At 40.7% G+C, this 17,045-nt stretch overlaps 2 protein-coding genes across 2 annotated transcripts in view; one reads left to right on the forward strand and one right to left on the reverse strand.

Annotated features, from left to right (window-relative positions):
• Positions 1-10,164, reverse strand: part of gstcd (glutathione S-transferase, C-terminal domain containing) — a 53,872-nt gene extending 43,708 nt beyond the window's left edge. Inside the window, exons 1-5 of the mRNA XM_085459148.1 lie at positions 9,947-10,164; positions 9,390-9,823; positions 7,744-8,193; positions 6,133-6,405; positions 377-470 (exon numbers count right to left, since the gene is read on the reverse strand). Of these exons, the coding sequence (XP_085315274.1) occupies positions 377-470; positions 6,133-6,405; positions 7,744-8,193; positions 9,390-9,806 (1,234 nt within the window). The 5' untranslated portion in view covers positions 9,807-9,823; positions 9,947-10,164. The remainder of the gene's footprint in view (positions 1-376; positions 471-6,132; positions 6,406-7,743; positions 8,194-9,389; positions 9,824-9,946) is intronic.
• A 134-nt stretch (positions 10,165-10,298) lies between these two features.
• ints12 (integrator complex subunit 12) lies at positions 10,299-16,978 on the forward strand. Its single transcript, XM_085459149.1, has 7 exons — positions 10,299-10,363; positions 11,956-12,119; positions 12,276-12,425; positions 13,257-13,435; positions 13,838-13,997; positions 14,100-14,243; positions 16,156-16,978. Exons 2-7 carry the CDS (start codon positions 11,964-11,966, stop codon positions 16,711-16,713), a joined length of 1,347 nt encoding a protein of 448 aa, XP_085315275.1. The 5' UTR covers positions 10,299-10,363; positions 11,956-11,963; the 3' UTR covers positions 16,714-16,978.
• Positions 16,979-17,045: the final 67 nt, after the last annotated feature.

Below are 17,045 nucleotides of genomic sequence, written 5' to 3' on the forward strand. Positions count from 1 at the left end.
CAGATTAACATAAAATGTGTTAGCATTAGGTGCAGCTATAAATCACCAACAGCCACAGTAGTACCGAAAGGTATAATGCAAATATTTATTCATGTTCCTCGCTCCATATATAGTAACATTTGTGTTTTTTGAAGTCAACCCAGAAATAAGGTGGGAGAAAGAGGCTGTGGAGTGTTGCAGAGGCATACAGGCTTACAAAACATGAGGGAAGTAAAAATAGTGAAAGGAGGACAAAGAGAGATGAAGACATCAAATAAATACAAGAAAATAAAAATAAAACAAACCAAAGGGGCAATGATAAAAGTGCAAGGGCAGGAGGGCAAAAATAAAATGGAGCCAGCAAAGAGCACAGCCTCGAGGCAAGATTAGAGTTTACCTTCAGTAGGGTTGATCGCTCCTGGTAAGCTTTCCCATGGGAGGGTCCAGGAAGGGCAAGGATGAGGAGTGAAGACTGCCTCGATGCCATTTTCCTTAGGGAAGAACACACACATGAAAACACACACACACACAAATATACAAATACAAGTTACTATAGAAACCTACAGCCTTTGTTGTAATCGAGTGACTTATTTTGTACAAGCCCTCTGCTACCTTGCACACAATACAACTCTTATTAAATTTTCAAGACAGAACATTGCTTCACCAGTACAGAACATACTCCAGCACATCTAGTACAATTAACTACAATAGCAAGAGAACCAGGGAAACCATGGTAAACTTTTTTTAGTTCTCTCCATGATGACAGCAGGGCTAACTATGTATTTAACTAGCTTTGCTAAAGTTTGTCTAGATAGATGCAATATTTGTTGCTAGAAGGCAGCGCTATTTAGAAGCTCCTGATGAGGCTGTGTTCTCAGTTCTCCTTTCCTGCCGTGTTTCTCACCACAGCGTCTGGGGTAGCAACAGCTCATTTGCTACAGACTCTGAAATTGACTGAAACCGCAGGTATACAGGCATGGTAGAATGAGCGATCTGAATGGTGTTTTAAAATGAAACGTGAAAGGCATATTCTCAATCATGCAATAGCCTCTATTGGTAAAGCCTTAATTTTTCAGCAAGACAATGATCCCGAACTCACTGTCAATGCAGTAAAAGCACATGTGGATACAAAAAAATGAAAAATGAAACTCTATCAATCATGGATTGGCTTCCTCAGAGCTGTGTTAGATCATTTTGACAGAAAAGAACAAAAGGCAGCCAAGATCCAAAGAAATTTGGGTCATATTAAATAAAATATTTTATGCAACCAGGTAGAGCAGGGCGATATGGCCAAAAATATTTATCACGATATATATTTGAAAATTTGCAATAACGATATAACTGACGATATAATTGATGCGTGACAAAATACAACTCCAGAACATTACTAGCGCAAAAAGACAACCTATCATTTATTTTCACTTAAACAAGAAGCTGGTTTTTATGTACATTAAAGCTTTATAAAAATGTAACAGTGCAAATGCAAATTCCTTGCTGAAAGTTTAACCAAAAGGCATTTCCAGTAGAAATAGGCTGACATATCCTGAGCATAACCATGTATAATATCCACTGAAGTTAAAAAGAGGTGCTTTGCAACATTAAACTGCAGTGTGCAGTACGCATTTTTCGGACCATAAGGTGCACGGGATTATAAGGCACATTAGCAGTCAGATAAATCAAACTTTATTAAACTCATTCTTCTTGCTTCCTCCACTTCTGTACCATTGATTCATTAATGTTGAATTCTCTGGCAGCGGCTCTATTCCCATGTTGCTGCAGTATATTAATGACTAACCTCGTATTGTGGATGGATTATCTCAGTTGTTCTCCTGACTGAAGATTGGTCCTTTTACAGCATCCTGCCATGGGATTGCATTTGTCTCTAACCATGAAGAACCTTCACGTTAACTTTTATAAGTGGAAAAGTGTTAGTGTTCGTCCTCCAGCTTCACTGTTTATGTTATGCTAACATAGCTGTGTCGCTAGCGATCACGTAGCACATGATTATATACCAGCTAGCCCAACTTCAGTAACCCTACAAACGTCACTGCTGTTTAGTTTCCTGTCTTCATTTATGTTGGAAGTGATAGCAGAGCTGTACGTTTGATTTTTTTCAGAAATCTCTCAGTCAGAACATGCTATATCATGCTTAGGTAACTAGCGAAACTAGCGAGCTAACTTCCGCTAGCTTCCTGCTAGCTTCTAACTCCGTTAAATGTAATACATTTTGTTTTCATGGATGCCTGGAAGTTAAACTTCATAGTTACACCTGGTAAAGCAGCAACGCTGATCGTTTTTATTAAAGATGAAAGAATTTAGACAGTTTTAAACTCTCAGTGATGCTGCAGTTTTCGTTTGACCTGAAGTATACGGAGTTTAGGACCCAGATTACTCCCAGATTTAAGAGCATCTTAGTCCGACAAATACGACAATAACAACGGCCGCTTGCATGTTCTGCAAAAAAATGTGCTTTGTCGTGTATCTGACAGACAAACACCAAACCAGTTCCACATCACGGAAGTTGCACCATTTTTACAAACCAATTCTGGTTCATCTGTTTCACTCAACAATCAGCCATGTGCGTATGAAAACAAAGGCACTGCGCATGCGTGTTTTACTCATATTCTATCGCGATATTTCATTTTCCTATCGTTGCCTAACATTATACCGGTATTACCGTGAACGGTATAATATGGCCCAGCCCTACAACCAGGACAGCGTAGATGGAAACACTCATGCAGAGGTTTCACCGAATTCAGAAATCAGTGGACGACATCACAGTAGCTATGTCCATCTTTTGTACTGTCTGTATTTACATAGACGTTTGCACTTGTTTCAGTAAATCCCTGGAGCTGTTTCCCATATAAAGAGGAAAAAAGCTCATCTTACTATAATATGACACCCTTTTAATAGAAGGTCTAACATGGAACATTAAATATGTGCAACATAGGGCTGCACGATTTTGCATAAAATGAGAATCATGATTTTTTGGCTTAGAATTGAGATCACGATTCTCTCACGATTTTCTTTTCCAGTATAAATATTTATTTCGCTTATTAACTGCACATCAACTTCGTAACAGTTGAGACTGAACATAAAAACAATAAATAAACATAAAAACAACAAATGTCTCACATTTTGTGGTTGCCGCAAAATATTGTACTGCTTGTAATTCCGTCTCCACCGTTGCTCAACACTGCATGTATAGAGCAGGTAGTGCAACAATAGAAAAATAGTTGCGGGAGGGCACTGTCTGTGTAGCATTTCTCTAGGGTGTTGATCATTTTCCTAAATCCCTCGTTTTGCACAGTGTTGATGGGAGCCATATCTTTGGTCAGGTGATAAGTGATAGCCTCTGTAATTTCTTTGCCTGCGGGAGTTCGACGGGTATAGGGAAGCGCTGTAGGTTCCTGTTATTAATGTTTGGGTGGTTGACCGGGACGGATTTTCTCCTGTCACTTTCTCGTCATCCCTGACGTGCTCTCCGTTGTTTTTCCCCTGCTAATTTTAGCATCACACGGCACAGCTTCTGTATCAGGTGGTATAAGGCTCCGCCCTTGTCATTTGTTGAGCAGGAAGAGTGAGCGCTTGTTTTCATGCAGATTACGTCCCGGATCAAAATGCGGTACAATCGTCGTCGTCTTTTTCTTTTTCTTTTCTTTTAAATCGTTGTCACTTGGAAATGAGATCGCACATAAGTATGAATCGAGATCGCGATTTTCTAACGATTAATCGTGCAGCCCTAGTGCAACACTATGGTCACCGTCTGTTACATTTAAATGTGTTTCATGAATAAAGACTTGACTATCATGTACAATGACATCAGAAAAATACATACACTGTGAGGTGCATCACTATGATGCAATAAAAGCACTGCAATTAAGACTATATTACTAAAAACCCTTAGTTCTGTTGACACTAACTGATCTGTGTGTTATACACTGGGGTTGAACAATGTCTCGCTGCCATATTAAAATATTCTAATATTTTGTTTTATTCATCTTTATATAAACACATACTACTATATAATACAAACCAATCAAAGTCTACAACACTGCAAACCTCAAGCTCAAAAAGTCTGTGCCAAAACCAATTATATTCACTCTCCACAGTAACACAAACTTGTAGTGCAAATGCTGATAAGGTCATTTTTGGTCACTGGGTAAATATGTTTGAGGTACCTCAAAGTACACTAAGGAAACATGCACCTTAAAGCTTTAATAATTTTGAATATGAAAAGGTGATTCTGTTTAAAGCTCTATTTCTTCTATTAAATCATATTCTTAAGTTTGATAGTTCACCTGCAACAAGGATGTCTGGTCAAACTTTAAACCCAAATGACAAATAATAGGTAATAATACAAGACTGCGTTATTATCCTGCCATAATGCTCGTTGATTTCAGTGAGGAGTTTTTCATGGGAACACACACAGACTGTCTTCAATCGCTGTTTCTGGAACAACAGCTCCCCTATGAACCCAATTCATCAGACATAAAATCAAAGACTTAACTTCCTTCCTGCAAACCCAGTAATTCTCCTTTTTAAAAAAACTCTATTTTTGATATCCAAGTTGTGTTAGCTTTTGTTAGGCAGTGATAATACCGGGTCTTAATTTCTGGTGTCGGGATGCCTGCTTGTTTACCACAGATACAGATCACAGGCTGGGGCTCCACAGATCACTGCATGGGGAGCTTGAACAGTATGCATGAGTGTGTGTTAACTGGAGTGATAAAGGGGCAGAGTTTATGAGCCATTTGTAATGTGAATGGTGTTGCGAGATGAGCCCACTGCCTCTGGTTAGCCGCCGTGAAGGATCGACTGTCACCATGTGAGACGGCAGACTGTGTGTTTATACCTTGGTGGGACACACACAGAGGACATATATGCGCACACAGACGCAAACAGACAGGCACATTACCCAGTGCAACAGCTGCACTGCAGACATGATGATGGCGACATGTAGCCATCCTTGTAATCCCTCTAGGCAGAGAATGGTGGCCATTGTGTGTTTGTCTGTGTGTGTTCACGCATTCCTCTCGGTTTTAATGTCGGATTTTAACCTGCCAGCAAAACTGTCATTTACACACATGTGGGCCTGACTAAATTTCATCCGGCAACACAGCACATCTAAAAGACACATCCCATCCTGACCACCCAGCTCACTCACCCTCATCAGAATTTTCCAAACCTCTTGTTTTTTTTTTTCCTCGCCTCGCTCACATTGTTATAGAAATGTAGCCAGCAGGAAATCACAGAAATATCTTTCCTAAGAGAGCAGAGCAGAGCAAAAAAAGCCAAGTAAACAGTCTGAGGGCTCAGTGGCGAGAGGTTAGTCAGGGTTGAGGAGACAGTCTCCTTTAAAACAGCTGGGCCTGCTTATCTCCTGCTGTTGCAGAGGTAATATATGGAGCAAAGAAATCTATAAACGTGTGCGAATGAGCAAGTCTCTCGACAATCCTTCCTAAGGGACCTGCATTGGGTCGTGTATCTTGCCTGTGCACATGTAGATTTTTAGCCATAACTATAAACTAAGTAAAGCTATAACATTTTTGTTTTGGACCAGATTCACTGTTTTTATTGCACCTGAAATGAAGATAAGCTGAATGTGCACTGTCTGCACTCCTGCAAGTGGTAACAGGATCCACTGAGAATACTGAAATGTGCATTTAAAAAAAGCACCCCAGGCAAATACAGTGTTTTTTCTCATAAACAGATTGTTAGTCTTAAAAAAAAAAAAGCTTGTTTTTTTGTAATGTCTACAAGAGCAAAATAATATGCATCGATAACAGCTTTGAATTCCTTTCTTTTTTTTTTAAGACCACTTAAAATGTTAATTTTATGAGTGAAAGCAATCACTGTTAAATATCTGGCAGAAAAACTAAATATCCAACAATTACAAAAGTCTGCCAGAAACCGAAACATTAACTCAGAGCTACACTCTTGAAGGCGCAATCAACAGAAAATGGAGGCATGAAATTACAGGGATAATACTTAACAACCACTCTGGAGGCTGCGAATCTGTGCTGTTAGGGGACAATGGGAGGCAGATCCCTTGATATTAGGTCAGGATGGAAGTGTTGGAACAAAACATGTTTGGTTAACATATAGCTGCAAAGCATGCTGGGGATTAAGTAAAGGAAAGTAATCATTTACTTTGAGTTTAGTCATTGTGGGCCTTGGGCCGCCGACAAAAGGAACCTCTGGGGCCATCTCCCGGCCTTCTTCCTCTTCCACCGGTAGACTGGTTGGGTTGTCCTCTGCTGAGAGAATTGGGAGTCCAGACGTGGGAGCCTGGGGTATGGACAGAAGTAGCCCACAAGCCTTGGCTGCCCGAAGCACCCCCGGTACCTCCTGGACACGGCCGTACCAGCGCAGTAGGTGGGGGAGATGATGTAGAGTGGCGGCAGCGCGTGCTTGGAGGGAACACTATTAAAGACCAAGAAAAGGATGAAAGGATGAAAGAGAAAGAGGAAAACAACAAGGAAATATTGATTAAGTGACTCGACTGACATGTTACTGCCAGCGGAGCGAGATGCCACGTTCCACCAGAATTCACACATCACGCTGGTGAACACTTGTGCGACAGACTGGCAAAAAAAAAAAATCTAAACAGAGCTGGCAGGAGGAGAGGGTGAAGAAACAAACAGAGACATGATCTGAGACGAAGCATAAGGGCACAGAGTGTGTGTGTTTGTGTGTGTTTGGACACAGAGTGGTGCACGGAGGCAGAAGGGGCACTCCGCAGCACGACAAGAGGGTGGAGTGGAAAGGATTCACTGTGGCTGCATGTGTTGTGGACAGTGATGGCCGTTAAGAGGAGACACGCTAGGCTGAGTGTGAAACTGGAAACCACTGGGGCACAGCTGACTACTAAAAGCCTCATTGTGAGAACTTCAGTTCTTTCCCACAGTCGAGGAATAGCTGGAGACAGCTGAAAGGTGAAATGAGACCCACTCCACTGCCAGACAATGCAGCATTCCTGATCAATAACAGCATAAGCCTGAACTTTACAGCTCTCGGTTCGCCGCTGCAGTTGCTACCAAATTCATCACAAACAATGAGGCGTAATGAATATTCAGTGAGCACTTGAGCTTCTAAATTCTTCAAAGATTTTCAAGTTAGGAGTTTGTTTTTTTAGGTCAACATAACAACCTGCCAACTCTGTCAGCTGTTCCCAAAGTAAAGTCAGTAAAATGTATTTCAACCTGCTGCATTTGAATAAAAACCCTCCCCGTACAGTGTTATCAGCCTTTGCCAGGTGGCTCCAGACCACCTTTGAGAGCAAAAACTGTGCCAAGTCTGATGCAGCGAGTCTTCTTAATCCAAGTTTCTGCCTGGCTGGATTTAAAAAAGGGAACTGGGTGTACTACCTGTTCACCCTGACCAGAGTGTCAAAACCACACATCATGCATAATTTGACAAGTCATCATAATAAAAGTATTAAAGAGCCAGCAAATTCATGTAACTGCACGCTCCGGTCTGCATGAAAGCATTCAGTCTGACATCAGCGCCACTTTTGTATCCACTGAGACAAAGCCTTTCCTATCAGCACTTGACTGTTTGTGTAACAGGTGTATTATTGAAAGAGCATTTGTAAAGAAAGTGTGTCAGTGAAATAAAAGCGACAGGCTTAAACTGACAAAAAAGGGCTAATAAAATTAATTGTGCTTTGATGTGTATGTGCCATTCTTAATTAGACAGTAACAATCAGAATGAGGTTGTTGACACCACTCAAAAATTCATTACATGTCAAAAAGCCCTTACCAGATACTGATAGATGCACGGGAGCAGCACCACATCAGTCAGAGTGAAGTACAGTCCCTCGGCAAACACATGCTCCAACGGAGGCAAATCTGCTGTCTTCACTTTCCTGATCTCAGAGTTCTCTCTGGTGGCTAAAGCTGGTACTGAATCCACAGACAGTTTGGCCAAAGCTGCTCTAAGCTCAAGTCCATCACAGGCCTGAGACGACTGTCCAAGCCCGGACTCGGAGTCCAGGTTCTCTTGGCTTTCAGCAGACTCTTCACGTCTCTGCTCCTGGAGTTTCCGCCTTCGTATTTTGTCATCGTTGTGGACTCTGACAGGCTCCGCGAGCCTTCGCTCAAGAGTGAGAATGGAGAGGGGCACCTGTTGATCATCATTTGCAGGATTCTGGAGATGTTCTTCAACAGCAGAGGGGATTTCAATTTCACACAATCTAGTCCACCGGCTCACCTAAGAGTGAGGAAAACATGGTGTTTGAGGTCTGTCCGTAAATGCACTCAAAATAAAAAGGCTGAAATACAAGTCCTTATCATAGCACTGTGCACAACTTGTGCAGTTGTCAGATATTTATTTGTAATTAAAAACACAAAAAACATAACTTTGCTACATATTTCCAAAACAAAAAAAGGAGAAAAAAAGTTTTGGTGTCAGAATTTGTTTTTTTCCAGTTTTTGACTTTTTGGCAGTTCCTTTTGTCGTTGTTCCCTTTTGGATTGAAGAGTGAAAGGATCACAAGTGGAATATGTGTATATGTGAAATACATCTAGTTTACCACAGAGTGCTTTAAATTTCATTAGCCAACTGGGAACCACCATTTGCTCAAATCTATTATAAATAACCTTCTGGGACCCTGATGGGGAACAATAGACGGTCAAAGTTGTGAGGTATAAGAGCTTTCCTAGATCTGAAACCATGCAAACTTTAAAGCAAACTAAGAATTAGTTCATTATTTACTTATAATACTTTTTAAAAGTTGTTAATTGTGTGATTTCTAATGATGATCTCTAAGATTTTGCATTTATTTGGTTTACTTGATTTTGTAGATTTGCAGATGGTCTTTATTTTTTGTTAACCGTCACTTTTTGTAATGACTGAGTTTTGGGGTTTTGTTCGCATTAAGTTGGTTCGGTTTTCCTTTCATTCAAAGATTTAATGGTTCTTTTTGATTTCAGCAAATCATTACTTATGGAGAGAGCATTACACTGCTTCACAACAGCTTTCAGTTTGTTCCTGAAGTCACTAAATGGTCAAAGCACTTTAAAAAGCATGCCTCATTCAGTCATTCACACAAGGTCTTTTTTTCAATGCGTTCTCTACCAAAGTGCTTTCTATCTAACATTCACACACATTCATATTCCAATTACTGCCTCGGGAGAGTAACTTGGGGTTCAATTTCTTGCCTAAGGATACTTTGGTTTCAGCTAACTATAACTGATTTGTAACTGTGTGCTTACTTTTAGACATATTTAACCTCCTAAAACCCGAACTCTTCCACAACATGCATTTTTAATTTCTTTTTGATATTCGGGCATATTGGGGCCCGATGAATGTAAAAACAAAGAATTACCAGATTTTTTTTTCAACCTTATCACTTGTTTATTTTCTTTTGTGCATTTTTGTCGTTTGCTTCCCTTTTTTCCACTAACCTCAGCGCAGGCTTTCAGACAAGTCTTCTTGAAACCCAGCAGAGCCAGTACATCATTTCTGGAGGGGTCAGCTTCGATGGTTTTGTTGATAATATGTCTAAGGACCACTGCCAGTCCTGCCCTGCAGAGCTGCCCAGTCTCATCCAAAACAGCAGGGAGGCGACAGTCCCTAACCAGCTGAGGCAGAGCCTCTGACTGAACATCAGAGGAGTCCAGATGCTCTGGCAGCTGACTTCTCAGAGACTCGGAGCTGCTGGGTTTCTTGAAGACCAGGTAAACTTTAAAAAACTTGCACTCGCAGTAAGAAAGGAGGAATAGGACGATGGAGGTGTGCAGGGGAAGGCGCGGCTCCTCGTTTTGAAAGCAAACTTCTAAATAGAGAGAGGGCTGCTGCTGGTTTTCGGGCTGTTGCTTCATTGTAAATAAAGTCAGCACTGCGGGGTGAAACACATGTGAAGGTTTAAAAAGTAGCCTCGGTAAGGTGTTCCGAGGTGGGGTTTGTAAATGGAAAAACAGCTGTATCTAACACGTTAAATGTCACTATGAGTGATACTTACAGCAGCAGTAGCTTCTATAAAACCACGTTGTTGTTATGGTGTGGGCTGCTTCTTCTTCTTCCCCTGTGCTAAAGCTACCACAGCTTCACCTGTTTTCTACTTACGAATAAACAACACACGATGTGTCACTGGAAAAATACATGTAAAACTGTATAATATATTATATGCCCGCTCCATAAAACTGGTTCTTTTAAAAAAAATTAACTATTCAACGAAGAAGCCGTAATGTGAAATATTCTGGAGTAACACAAGTTGCTTCATAAGGTTCCGCGCTTATATCTTGCGGACATATTTGAGTGTTGCACAGGTTAGAGGAAACGGCTTCTTTGTAGGAAGTGTTGTTCTGCCGTCAGTTTCCCCATGAAATCGAAAAGACCGGATTGAGGAGAGACAAGCTTACGAGAAGCAGAGTGTGAGGTATGGTATTCCAGTTTAACGATTTCATTCGTAAATCCTAATTTCTAACTGACAGCTTCGAGTAAGAGAACTTTTACCGTTGTGGTGCTATTATGGTCCCTTGTGTTGCTGCTAGTCCGGACTGAATATGTTACGCAGCAGCCGAAGTTAATCTTTTTTTAATTTGTGTGAACTTTTAAATATTACACCCGACAGACGGAATTGAGACATTTGGGACTCAATCTACAAACGTGAGAAGGAAGATAATAATAAATATTTGTTTTAACCCACAGAAAAAAAAGCACATGACGTATCACAAAACACAAACGCATGTCATTTACCTTGGAAGTCGGTGCTAACAAAAATGGTAAAAAAAAGCGCAAAATATGATTTATTTCGGTTCTTAGCAAGGTAGAGCCGTTTAGCTATTACTAGCAGTACAGCATCGTATTTGTTTTTTAATCTTAAAATGACCGTCGCAGCACATTCATGGGTAGAATCTGACCAGTGCTCTCTGCATGGCTTATTTAGCGAATCATAAATACACAAAAGTGACAGTACAGATTATACATTTTACAGTTTTACTGCTGTTTACGTTCACTGCCGCCATCTTGGATAGTTAACTCGGGGTTGATGGGTCTGTTCCGAGTGGGGAACCTGAGTTGAGGAGATGTTCCAGATTAACTGGAATCTACAGATTGACTGGGAACAAGGAAATTCAGATTTTCGACTTAATCTGGAACGCACCATTAATCCTAGTTTTCCCGGAGATCTGTCGTCTCCCCTTCAAGTGCCCTTCGTTTAGTAATAAAGATGTTTATTGTGACAGAGCTTTAACTCATGGGAAACAGTTTTCACTAAATATTTAAGTCTTACTAAAATATTGACTTATGCATAATTAATGTTAAGAGCACCAGAAATAGATGCATGATGTTTCAAGGAATTTAAAGAACATGTTACTTAAAGTGTTGTGAAAAGGTATTTGCCCCTTCCTGAATTGTTCACATTTTTAGCACTTAAGTTTCTGTTCAAGAAACAAATTTTAACGATAACATAAATAAATATAAATATCTTATTGTTGAATCATTAACTCTGACCTTAACTGAGGCAAGTGAGACCTGCTGTTCTTTAGTTGTCGTTTTGGGTTCTTTTGTGACCTGGATGATTTTGGTAGGTCGGTCACTCCTGGGAGTGGCTCTCGCAGTGGTTCACTAGAGTCCCAATGCCTTAGAATTGGCTTTGTGACCCTTTCCAGATTGATAAATCTCTTTGACTTTGTTTCTCTGCTTTTTGTCACTTTCTTTAGATTGCAGTCTGGGGCTGATTGTTTTAGCCTACTTCACTTTGTTAAACAGGTTCTATTTAAGGGATTTCTTGATTTAACGTGTCTGACAGTAATCTGGTGGCAACTGCTTTTTCACATGGGGTCAGGTCGATTTGGATAGCCTTTTTCCCTAATAAATGGGGGGGAAAAAAACCAACAATTTTTTTTACTCTTACTATCCTTTGTTGTCCTTAGTTTAACTAAACTTGTTTAACTGCACATGATTTACTCAGTAGAGGGATGTTATTTGTTCCCCGAAGCCTGAAAAACTGTATTTTCTGATCCTCAGTTTCCATCATGGCTGGACCTGTCAGTTTGGAGTTGGATCCCATCTTTCTAAAGGCACTGAGTTATTTACACTCCAAAAGTAAAGACTCAGCTGAGAAACTGAAAGCTCTCCTTGATGAATCCCTTGCAAGAGGAAGTGACTCATCATACCGTTCATTACAAAAAGTAAGAAACTGGAGACGTACATGTTTATACAGTCTCTTTATGCTGTATCTCATTGTTGTTAAACCTTAATTTCCCTTTCTCAAACTAAAAGTTATTATTATTATTATTATTATTATTATTATCATCATTATTATTATTATTGTCATGTGTCCTCAGGACATAGAGGTATCAAAGGGGACTGTGTCAAAAATGACTTTAAGTAAGCAAGACTCCAAGTCTTCAAGTTCTTCATCTTCAAGTAGCAGCAGTGGAAGTAGTAAACCTGAGAAGAGCAAGAAAGACAGTGAGAAGAGACCATCTGAGAAGGTACTGTGTGAATTTTGCAAAACTACTAGAAGATCTCGACAACCTGGTAGTCCAACGCAAAAGGTGTTGCGTTGGACCATACAATCCTTCTTGTAAGGTGAAGTAGTGAAAAAAGAAAAAAAAGAAGGGAAAACATAAGTAAGTCAAGAACACTCTGCGATTTAAGCAGTCTTTTCTTCATATTTAACATTATTTAATCATTTTGCAGACACTTTTGATATTCTCTGATGATCGTAAACGTGCAGCTAAACGGCTAAAGAGCTTTTCAGGATGGAGAGGTCAATAAGTCGTGACAGGCCAAGTCAAATAGCTGCTCTCACTCCAGCTTAGCAGCATGCCAGATGCCTAACATGAATCTTTCTTTAGTCGGCTGTGTCCTAGTCCTGTTTGGCTCCTGTGAATAAGTATTTGTTTTGGACCTTAAGCACGTGTACTCTCAGGCCAGACAGGCTACCAGGTCTTTTTAAATTTATTTTTAGTTCAGTGCATGGCTGTAGCGGGCAAATCAAAGGGAGCTTCTCTCCTTATACTGAGGGGGGAAAAGGAATGAATAGATATTTTAGTAAAACAATGAACCTTTTTTTATGGTGAAAAGTGGAGGAGTAATCAATCAATCAAGGTAGAGAACCAGCTCAGAGTAGGTCAGAGCTACTTACATGTTAAATAAATTTGAGTTCAGAAATTTCCTGCAAATCTGAGAAGCATACGTATGTACTATTACATAGAAGAGTACTAGTGTTACAGTGAAGTAGATGCAGTTTGAAAATGTTTGTCAGTGATGCCAACATGCCATGTCTAAAATGTGCTCTTTCTGTCTTCCTGAAAAAATAGATCAGGGTTGACTTGGGTGAGGTGGACCCCCCGAAAAAGCCTCGTTTGGAGAAACAGGAGAATCGCTCTTCTCCGATCACTGTGCAGACGAGCAAAGACCTGCTGCCAAACATAAATGATGATGAGACCAGCGCCGATGACTTCGCCATGGAAATGGGCCTGGCTTGTGTGGTTTGCAGGTACATGTTGAATATTTGTAGATATGGTAAATTTTTGAGTTGCCGTCCCAAGTTTTATTTTTTTTAACCTTTTATTATCATATGCCGAGTAAAGAAACATGTTTTTTCTGTCCCAAAGTGAGCCAATGAAATTCTTGCTTTTCCTGTCCACAACAGATACCAACCTAAAAAAATCCACATACAAAATAGATAAATAGAATAAATGCTAATTACAACAACAGCATATCAGAAATCCAGTAGGATTATAGCATATGAAAAAAAATTGTACTTGGAACTTTTTCCACTTTAAATTATTGAGATTCATTTTACTCCATCGTCAACCTAAACAGGTAAACGTGTTAGCAAATTAATTATGTGTCCCTGCCATATGTCTTTACTTTCCTGCTGTTTTTATTCCTTAAGACAAATGACCGTGACCATGGGGAACCAGCTGGTCGAGTGCCAAGAATGCCATAACCTGTACCACCAGGACTGCCACAAGCCCCAGGTGACCGACAAAGAAGTCAATGACCCACGGCTTGTGTGGTACTGCGCCCGATGTACCAGGCAAATGAAGCGTATGGTGAGGAAAGTAAATTATCTTCCAGTATCAGCTTTGTATTTGGATTCAGCGAGCTTGGTTTGTTTTTAAGTGAAAAGTTGTTTGTTTGTTTTTGTCCACAAGGCCCAGAAACCTCCACAGAAGCCGTCCCCTGCGTCTGCATCTTCAGCACCTGTTGTAAAAGACACACTAGTGAAAAAGACGGAGCTTAAACCCAAAACTGACACAGCCAGCACCTTCCAAGCATTCAAAAGAACAGAAGTGAAGGTATGTGTTAACTCGTTATGGCTTCCATCGACGTGCATTGTTAATGCGAATGTTTATACACAGCCTTTGTGTCGTCTCACGTTCTCCTCCTTCTCAGACAAGAAAAAGTTATGATTTCACATCCGTAAATTACTTGGGACTGCAAGGGAGAGAACAGCAGTTGCAGTCAGAGTGCAAAGCTGCTGTGAAAGGAAGTCTGCATAAATCCCCGCAGAGGAAAATGAGCAGAAAGTGTAAACTTATTTTCAAGGATCAGCGTTCCAGCACGGTGCCATTTCTCCAGAGGGAATGGGTTTAAAACTTTTCAGAGCGCTTTCACTTAATGGAGTTCACCAAAAAGTTATTTTGATAGCAAACATGATACCCTGTAGTCACAGATTTGATTATGTTAATACTTCTACCGTGAGGTGTAAGAGTTTTCATAGTTTGCAGCAAAAGTATTGCTCAGGCAAGCAGGACGCGGCGTGAGTAGCTGAGGAATCACATTTTTACTTGATATTTAAGAAACTGCAACTGCGCTGTATGTTGTTGTTGTTTTTCCTGCTTATAGGCTTTTATTTTTAATCAGATGCCGTAACAAAGCAGAGGCTGGTAATTTGATGCTTCTGCTTTGCAGTTCACAGACTGATGCAAAGAACCTTTTCTTGCATTTATAGGTCATTTTCATTTTTGTAATCATCTGTTCACCTTCTGCCTCCAGCAAACTTCTTTAATATATGTTCAGTCACATTATAATTGAGTACAAGAAGGTTGAAACTCACAAAAAGTGCCTGCAGAGATTATTGGTAATAAATTTACTAACGCACCAGTGACAACGACAATTTTATTTATATAGTACATTTCATTATATTAAAGCTCAGTGTGTTTAATACAGAAAAAGAAGACTTAACACCATAAATCAGTGAAAAATGCTTAAGAGAACAAAAAAAAGAATAACGCATATTAACTGTAGGCCTGTGTGCAGAGAAAGGTTTTGAGTCCATTTTTGAATCTGCACACAGATGTAATTGAACTTGAGTCAGCAGGCTGCTTGTTCCCAAGATTAGGACCACAATAATTGAAAGCACCTCAAGCGTACTTGGATCAGATTTTGGGAGCAGTTAAAAGATCACCCAGGAAGTTGATTCTATTCATCTGGACGTAGCGTTTTCAGTAGGAGAAATGTTTCTGTCACCCATCCAAGTGACTTCTTCGGTCTAAAGAAGTGACCTCTCTGTCACTCAACTCCCAGTGTTTTCGTTGAGTTGCAATCAGGGTTCATTGCTCTGCCAACTTGTCTGGTGGTCAGCTCTGCCGCCAGCAGTCAAATAGCACAAGCTCCAGTCATGTCATTGTTACCAAACTGTTGGCCTTGGGTGTCCTAGATAGATGAATGGTCTTTTGGAGTTAGTTAGATAAAGGCATTGTGACTTCTTCCCCAAAATTGTATTTTGAGGCACAGGACTATTCACAGTAATCAGTCAGCTCTGACTGTTGGGAACCATAAACACAACCCTGCATGCATTTGGACAACTAGTTTTCTTAACAGAGAAGCTCTTCCTGAATTGGGCCAAAAGTGCATTGATGTGACAAGAATAGGGGTGACCCAAGCACATCATCGATAGACAATGAAGCCTTCAAGTCCTGTACAAAAGCGTCAGTTAAAAATGGATTGTATTCAGCTGAATACTGTTTTCCTAACCCTCCTAATTCAACTGTATAATCTTAGCTATGGTGGCCACTGAAGGACAAATGGGTTTTTTGAAAACTAAAGCTCCAAACTAGGTTCTTCAGGCCCAAGTGGGAGCAACAGGGACTTGTTCTCAAATAATAAAACATAAATGAAAGAGATGAAAAGAAAATCCAAGTAGTTAGTAGTTTGTTATTAGTCAGTATTACACTCTAATAATGACAGTAACCTTTTCCCATGCAGCCACCAGCCACTTCAGCCAATCCCACCAGCAGCAGCTCCTCCTCCTCGGGCAGCGGTCTTACCGGCTGGGCTGCATTTGGCGCCAAAACGAGCCCATCTCTTCCTGCTAGCACCAAACTAGGTTCCTCAGGCCCAAGTGGGAGCAGCAAGACCTTGACAACTCCTTCTGGACAGAAGCCTGTTGGGTTATCTGGGCTAGCTGGAGGAAAGTCGGGGCTTGGGAGTGCAAAGATATCTGGGAGCGGCAATGGAAACGGCTCCAGTCAGGCAAACCTGAAACCGCCTCCACCTCTGACTCTGGGTAAGCAGCCGTTGAATAGGTCATCGAGCGGTGAAGGCCAAAGCAAAGGCAGCTCTTCGTCAGGGGCCGGCTCTCCTAACAGCTCCCAGACTGGAGGCAATGGAGGCAGTAACGGAGGAGGTAATGGAAACAATGGGAATGGGTCAAAGGCTGCACCTGGGGACAAACTACCTACAACCCAAGAGTCCCAGCTTAACGCCATGAAGCGGTTACAAATGGTGAAGAAGAAAGCAGCGCAGAAGAAACTGAAGAAGTGAGTGAGGACTGAGTGAAAGGAGAAAGAGTTGTGAGGAAAGGGGAAAATAAATGTTCAAAGAGGGCCGGTTGAGTGCCAGAGCATTACGTTTCTATTTCAAGAGCAGTTGTACATCAAGTAACACCATTGAGTTAAATACTTGAATTTCACTTTGTTTAAATGCTGCTAGACTCGTGTGCCTCATCCTGTCCTTACAAATCTAACCAGTGAAAAAAGTGTCATGTCACTTTTTATCAGTTAGTGTCATTAAATATCCTGTTCTTACATACTCGCAGTAGCTTTGACTTTATTGTGACTGTCTCAATTCAGTCATTCAGCTTTATTGGGAGAAAC

The sequence above is a fragment of the Copadichromis virginalis genome, linkage group LG6, assembly GCF_057382275.1.
Source record: "Copadichromis virginalis isolate Kocher_CV1m ecotype Utaka linkage group LG6, C_Virginalis_male_GT1.1, whole genome shotgun sequence".
NCBI lineage: Eukaryota > Metazoa > Chordata > Actinopteri > Cichliformes > Cichlidae > Copadichromis > Copadichromis virginalis.

Excerpts from the sequence above, each read along its gene's own strand:
- ints12 (XM_085459149.1), top strand. The coding sequence starts at position 11,964 with ATGGCTGGACCTGTCAGTTTGGAGTTGGATCCCATCTTTCTAAAGGCA. Across the intron at positions 13,436-13,837 it reads CTGGCTTGTGTGGTTTGCAG|ACAAATGACCGTGACCATGG; the intron begins GTACATGTTGAA and ends TTATTCCTTAAG. Across the intron at positions 13,998-14,099 it reads CCAGGCAAATGAAGCGTATG|GCCCAGAAACCTCCACAGAA; the intron begins GTGAGGAAAGTA and ends TTTGTCCACAAG.